Below are 6,897 nucleotides of genomic sequence, written 5' to 3'. Positions count from 1 at the left end.
TGATGAAATATGATGCAAAAGTGGAATAAATTCGCGCGAAGCGCAGAAAAATTTGCAATTTTGTGACTAAAATTGCCAAATATAAGGTTAATTTGGTCAGAAACCCACATATAGGCCTACATGTGATTGTATGGACCACCCCCTGGCAAAATAGGGGGGAATTTAACCCCCCACCCATCCCCAGGGATCTACCCCTATGCCCATTATAGCCTACTTTTGATGAGAAAATTTATAGGTGTGTGCTTCAGTGGAGGTGGGGTGGTCATGTGGTGAGGAGTGAGAGGTGTGTGTACTGTGTAGCATGTGGCAGTGGCGTAGATTTCTTTTTTGACATTGGGGGGATGGGGTAGGAAAAAGAAAATATTTCTTGAACTTGGTATAGTGAATCCAGCACATTTTGGCCGTTGACTATGTTTATAACTACAAATGCGCGCAAAGCGCACATTTTTTTGGCCCAATTGAAGCTAAAATGGTGACATATGGTGCAAAATGGGAACAATTTTGTGCGAATAAGTCAAGTTAGACAATTATGTATGGTATGATTGATATTGTTACTGTATGCGAGACCTTCCAGGATTCTTGGTATTAAAAAAATAGTGAATGACTATTAAATTTCACATGACCCCCCTATCAGGAAAAATAAAATCACATAACCCCCCCGGTTGGCAAAGTGAAAATCACATAACCCCCCCTACATTTTCCCCGGCCCCTTCCCACATTAATAATGAGCGGTCCCTTAGGGGGTACCGTAAGATGTAGGGGGGGGTCATAAAATTTTTGTTGTCAAAAGTGGGATCGCAATTTTATCCGAAGAAAATGATAGCCACTAAGTTCAAGTGCCGGCATGGGAAATCGGGAGGATGATGAGAATTGAGATTATAAACAAAATCATAGGCCTATGTCGCGAAGTGTCAGTCTGCATACATAAATTATTTTAAAAAAAGAGCAACCCGACGGTACCGTTATTCGCGGGGGTCGGCACATGGCAGCCTGGGTCAGAGTTAACCCTTAAATAACTTAGTTTCAAACTCGCCACAAAAAAAAATTAACACCCTAAAATCAACTCCAAAGAAAATTTCAACCCCTTACCAGCTCTGACCCTATGCTATAGCAAGTGCAATGCGTGGCCTGAAATTTTGCGTTCCCTGCACGGTTTTTGAAAAAAGTGGACTGGGGCTGATTTTGAAAAAGTGGACGGGGGTTCGCATTTTGAAAAAGTGGACTTCTTTTTTTTTCTTCAAAATTGTGACCTTTATTTGACCGAAATATAAAAGTTAACTTAAAACCCTTCTTTTTTTTTTTGGGGGGGTGTCAGAAGGACATTCCTCGTATTCAGAACATAATTTGATGTGTCTGATCCCGGTGTCTGATGTGCTCCCAGGCCCCACAATTGTGGCAAACGTTGCTATCCGATTTAGGTAAGAAAGATAAAAAATAATGACGTATTTGATTAATTATTCATATTACGACATAATAGTTTGAATATAAAATCAAGGGTTGGGCGGTAATCATTTTTTTAAGCTTACACGTATCACACGAAATATTAGAACAGACGATAATATAGAAATTTCCTTGTTTTATGTCAACCTGCAAAGCAATCAATTTATCCAGGAACGAGAAGTAAAACTTAAACAAACTATGGATGCAGAATTGCTGAAACAACTGAGAGAAGATGGTAAGCTTAACTTAAGCTTTTCTATCAAAATGAAAATTTAAGCATTTCATGCATGTCCTTTTTTGTATCATGCATGAAAATGATGTCAATATAAGTAAGTACTCCCTCCTCAAAAATATGTAACATCTAAAGCCTCATGCTGGTTTCTGTCGCTTGCCGCTTAGCGGCATGCCGCATGATGCTTCATCATGCCGCTTGTACTTTTCTGCAAGCGGAGCGGCACATCGTAGGTATCCCAGGCAAACCTTAGGCTTAGTAAGTTAGTTAACACATTTGCTAGTCAGCCAAATTCGCCGACAATGTCAATGGCAATGCATATTGATATTTACATTGAAATTTAAAACAACTGGCCAAATTTCCAACCCTTATACATCAGAGCATAACAACTTCTGGTTTTTTAAAAGCACGTATTCCATACCACCATAACTCTGATGCTACTTTTCATCTCCGCCTCCTTGTTGCTGGTGATGTAAACCCTAACCCCGGACCTGACCAATGTCCATCACCATCCCAAACATCGAACTTTGGCCATCGCATTACTTATGATCGTGACAAGCTACTTGAATTCAAAGACTATGGAAAATCCACTCATATCAACCCTGATGTTTGGAAATGTCTTAGATCTTTAAAGATCAATTCCATGCCTGTAACTCATAGAGGAAAAGGTCCCAGGATAAGATTCTTCACAGATTCACCAAATGAAGTTGAGCCTGAAAATAACAACGTTAGCCAGGACACCGGGATCTCCACAAGGAAAGATGATAGAAACTGTAAAATAAACAATATTAAAATAAACAATATTGACTCTGACGATGTTTTAAAAACCTTTTCTAAGAAGGGTATTCACATTATCAATCTCAATGCCCGTTCTGTTTGTCCCAAAATGAGTGAATTAAAATTGATTGCATCCAATACTAGAGCCAAAATAATTACTGTCTGTGAAACATGGCTGGATGATTCAGTCACCGATAATGAAATCAACATTCCAAATTTCTCTGTTATCCGTAAGGACCGTAACAAAAATGGCGGCGGTACCTGCATCTACATTCATTCTGATTTGGCATTTAATCCCTAGCCTGAGTCCCTGGCCTCTCACTCGCAAAATGGCGGACAAACATGGCGGCGGCTCGTTCGAGGCCTGAGAACGATACGTGCATTTTTCATGGAGGACTTTTTCATGCGCGCCGCCGATTTTTTGAAGGCGAGATAAATATCCATATATGGACTTATATAGTCCATATATGGAATACATAATCCATATATGGACTTCTATAGTCTATATATGGAGATCAAACAACGTAGCGCGCCATTTCGTCGGAATTTTGAACACCGATGTCGAAATTCAATCACGGCGCCGTGTGGAAGACAAATTTTGTACAGGAATTTAACAGGATATACGGATTTGTGGAATAATAAACAAGGTATAATGAACGGCAAGTGTTCAAACATCGCTTGGACCAAAATGGAAGTGAAGAAAGAGTTGAACATAATCCGATTTGGAAGAATTTATGTGGATAGTTACCGGGAGTGCCGCTGTGACAGTGTGTGCAGTATTACATGTATTATGTGTACACATGCATGCTAATACTTTTACCCCGGACTTTTACATGTCATGACGGTGATGATGGTTGTTTTTTACGTACTGTCTGCATGGTCTGAGCCCAGTTGAGTGACGACATATTTAATCAGCTCTATTCTAGTATAAAACAAGTTCATTCTTACGGCAGTGTGCTTTCTTATGGTCTGTCTGCATCTCAAGTTGCCGTGCAAAAATGGACATCTCCAATTCAATGCATCATGCATGCAAACCGTCATGACCGTGCGTAAATGTAGCCTGTACTTCTGACTAGGCCTCAGTGGCATACACGGCATCACATTGATTGTACTTGTAGACAGGCCTAGTATCTGACTTGGCAAGAGAATACTGCTACTTGACAATATCGTCGCACCAACCGACAGTGTCACTGCAATCATGCAATGATCAAAACCCTGAGACTTCCATGCAAGATTCTCCATCATTATGCCATGCATGCATGTCAATGTCATTATGTCATGAATGTTGTACCCTGGATAAATCAGTTGATTTGCTATTTACTGTGCCTGATGTCATGATTATTGCCCAGGATTGTTGCATGCCTACAACTTCCAACATGTCCAGGGTCATGAGGTATACTCATGGACATGGTACTGGCACTGATGTCCTCTCCTCTCCCGTATGAGGTTTGGACTATAATTAGGCCCTAGCCCCTGTTGGCCTAAAATATACTACTACTCACATCATAGCAAGTCATGACTGTCATGACTGTAGTATACTAAAGTCCTTGCATATTCACCCCCCGAGCGTTAGTATGCTGGCATGAGCTGCATCCATAGTTTTTTCCATTATTTTCATGGAAAGAAAGTCAACTATTTAATATGGAAATTTAATATCAAAATTTAAATTTAACCTATCAAAATGCCAGACACGCCCTGCTGTTTAGCAGTGATAGCTAAACGTAATAAGGGGGATGTCATTTTTCTTGACAGAGGGGTCATGAATATGTAAAAATTTTATGACCCCCTATTGCGGGCAAATTTTTTATGACCCCCTAAAAGAATGCATGCGGAGCGCCTTGTGAACATTTTAGTCACCAACCTTCAATAATTCTATAAAGCCCTATTTTGGGTGTTAACAAATTATAACCCCTATATTTGGTCTAAAATTGTATGACCCCTTCCAGTATATTCATGACCCGGGCCCCTTAGGGGGCTGTCACTTTCTACGGAAAGGGGGTGGGTCATGACTCATGAATTATGTCGGTGACCGGAGTAAATTTTTCATGACCCCCCTATTGCGGGCTGAATTTTTACAACCCCTATCTCAGGTCGAAAATATTTATGCCCGCCCCTTCCGCCTACACAGACTGACTACAAATTATTCATCACTGGAACTAAGGGGCTGTCATTTTCTTCAGAAGGGGTCATGAATATACTGGGGGGTCATAGAATTTTGAGACCAAAAATTTTTAACAACCAAAATAGGGGGTTATAGAATTATTAAGGGTTGGTGACTCAACATTTTTGCGAAATGCGCGCGCATTACTTAGCTTCAAAACCAAAATGTGTGAGTAATCTTTTGTTATACAATGCAAGATTTTTGCGCGCTCCGCTCTAAAATTTGGGTACGCTCCGCGCGCCTTGCTTCCGGCCATGAATAATTTGTCTTCAGTCTGTATAGGCGGAAGGGGGTCATAAAAATTTTTGACACGCGATAGGGGGTTGTAAAAAATATAGCTCGCGATGGGGGGCCGTAAAAAAATTGACTCCGGTCACCGACATATTCATGACCCCACCCCCTGCCGAAGAAAATGACATCCCCCACAAGGCACAAAGCGCGCAAAAACTTAAATGCGAAGAAAGTGTGTGGAGCGTGTTAAAATTTTGACTGTAAGTGTAAAAGGTGCGCGGAGCGCGTCAAAATTTTGAATCATATAACTATAGATTGTGCATACATATTTTGATCGTAAAGATTGCCCGCGCGACGCGTGAAAATTTTGGGTCACCAGCCCTTAATAATTCTATAACCCGATTACCCCCCCCCCCCCTAATTTTGGTGTAAAAATTATAACCCCCCTATTTTTGGTCAAAAATGCTATGACACCCTCCAGTATATTCATGACCCACCCCTTTTCAAAGAAAATGACAGCCCCTAAATAACCCGAATTACGACCATGTACCTGGGAATACAAATATTTCTAATTTCTTTTCATTTTAATCAAAACAAACTCAAATGATTTTTTTAAACTCTAAAATCTACTGTTAAAGAGGCTAAGCATTTTTCTGATTTTGACATGGTCTTGACAGGTACCGGAATTAAATTTGTATGTATGAATGAAATACAATAAAATATTAGATCAAGTCGCATCATCACGCAACAAAAATTATTCGACCGAATTTAAAACATTTCATTTGACTTTCTATTTTACTGTGGGTGCACCGTAAAACTCGGCTGTACATTCTCTACGGCGCGGCATAAGCGTGGACTGTGTTATAAATATTGTTCACTGTAACTGCAATTCTGCAAATATAAGAAACAAGCCTACCATCCATTTTGAAGTAATTAAAAAACAACAAGTTCACAACAACAACAAAAACACGAAAATCAATGGAGCCTTCGGGCGACACACAAGCACTTTATTTGTTTTCATGTTCGACGGCTTCGGCAAGGTAAGTTTGGGCTGTTTATTTAGCATGAAATTTGTTACACACGATGATGAACCACAAAATTGAACGTGGGCCTAAGTTTAAAAGCTTTTAAAGAAAACAAAGCAAAAATATGCCCAATTAAAACCGGACCGACATAATGGCCGAGTGAAAATTGAAGAAGTCAGAGTATTAAACAGAATCAGAATGGTGAAAGGAAAATATAACAATAACTGAAGCAATAGGCTTATTTAAAACTAAACAGTATTTATACTATTATATAATACTGATAGGGAATATAAATCGCAGGAAAGAAAGCAATTATCATACAAAAAGAACAAGTTTAAAATTCATTAAAATTCCTTTAAAAACAGTTGTTTTATTCACGGGCGAGTCGGAAGATAATTTACCCGCGGAAATTTCCTTAAATGGCAATGCGCCATGCGACGCTAAGCGCCGCCAAGTCGCACGCGCTTTTTTTAATGAGCTCAAAAGTCCTCCACGCCAGAACACGTTTGGTGTTCAGTCCTCGTATACAGCACAGTGCAACGGCCGTGCGTATATTCGAGACTGGAGGATTTAGTCTAATTTAATCCCAGGCCTGATTTAGACATTCCCAAAATGGAAGCTATTTGGACTGAGATTTTGCTACCAAGATGCAAACCTTTTATTGTTGGTTCCTGTTACAGGCCTGAAAAGCATTCACAATTTATCAACAATCTTGAGAATGTCCTTTCAAAATTGCCTGCTGATTCTGAAGTGATTATTTTGGGTGATATGAACATGTGTGCTTTACGTAAAGACCGAGTATACACCAAATATGCTAACATGTTGCACTTGTTTGGACATAAACAACTTATTCATACCCCAACTAGAATCACCCCTACCACAAAGTCTGCTCTTGATCACATTATATGTAATTATGACAATGTAATCAGTCAATATGGTGTGGTAACAACTGGGTTAAGTGATCACTTTTTCACATACTGTACAAGGAAGTCACCCAAAGCAACATTTAACGAGCATAAAAGAGTTAAAGT

At 39.7% G+C, this 6,897-nt stretch overlaps 1 protein-coding gene and 1 long non-coding RNA gene across 2 annotated transcripts in view; one reads left to right on the top strand and one right to left on the bottom strand.

Moving 5' to 3' along the window:
• Positions 1-6,897, bottom strand: part of LOC140148067 (uncharacterized) — a 467,679-nt gene that overhangs the window by 15,911 nt on the left and 444,871 nt on the right. The gene's annotated exons all lie outside the window — the stretch shown is intronic.
• The window catches only part of LOC140148063 (conserved oligomeric Golgi complex subunit 5-like), a 34,749-nt gene continuing 29,369 nt past the window's right edge, over positions 1,518-6,897 (top strand). Inside the window, exon 1 of the mRNA XM_072169914.1 lies at positions 1,518-1,675. Coding sequence (XP_072026015.1) covers positions 1,639-1,675 — 37 coding nt within the window. The 5' untranslated portion in view covers positions 1,518-1,638. The remainder of the gene's footprint in view (positions 1,676-6,897) is intronic.

The sequence above is a fragment of the Amphiura filiformis genome, chromosome 3 (assembly GCF_039555335.1).
Source record: "Amphiura filiformis chromosome 3, Afil_fr2py, whole genome shotgun sequence".
NCBI lineage: Eukaryota > Metazoa > Echinodermata > Ophiuroidea > Amphilepidida > Amphiuridae > Amphiura > Amphiura filiformis.
This window is presented reverse-complemented; position numbering and strand designations above follow the sequence as displayed.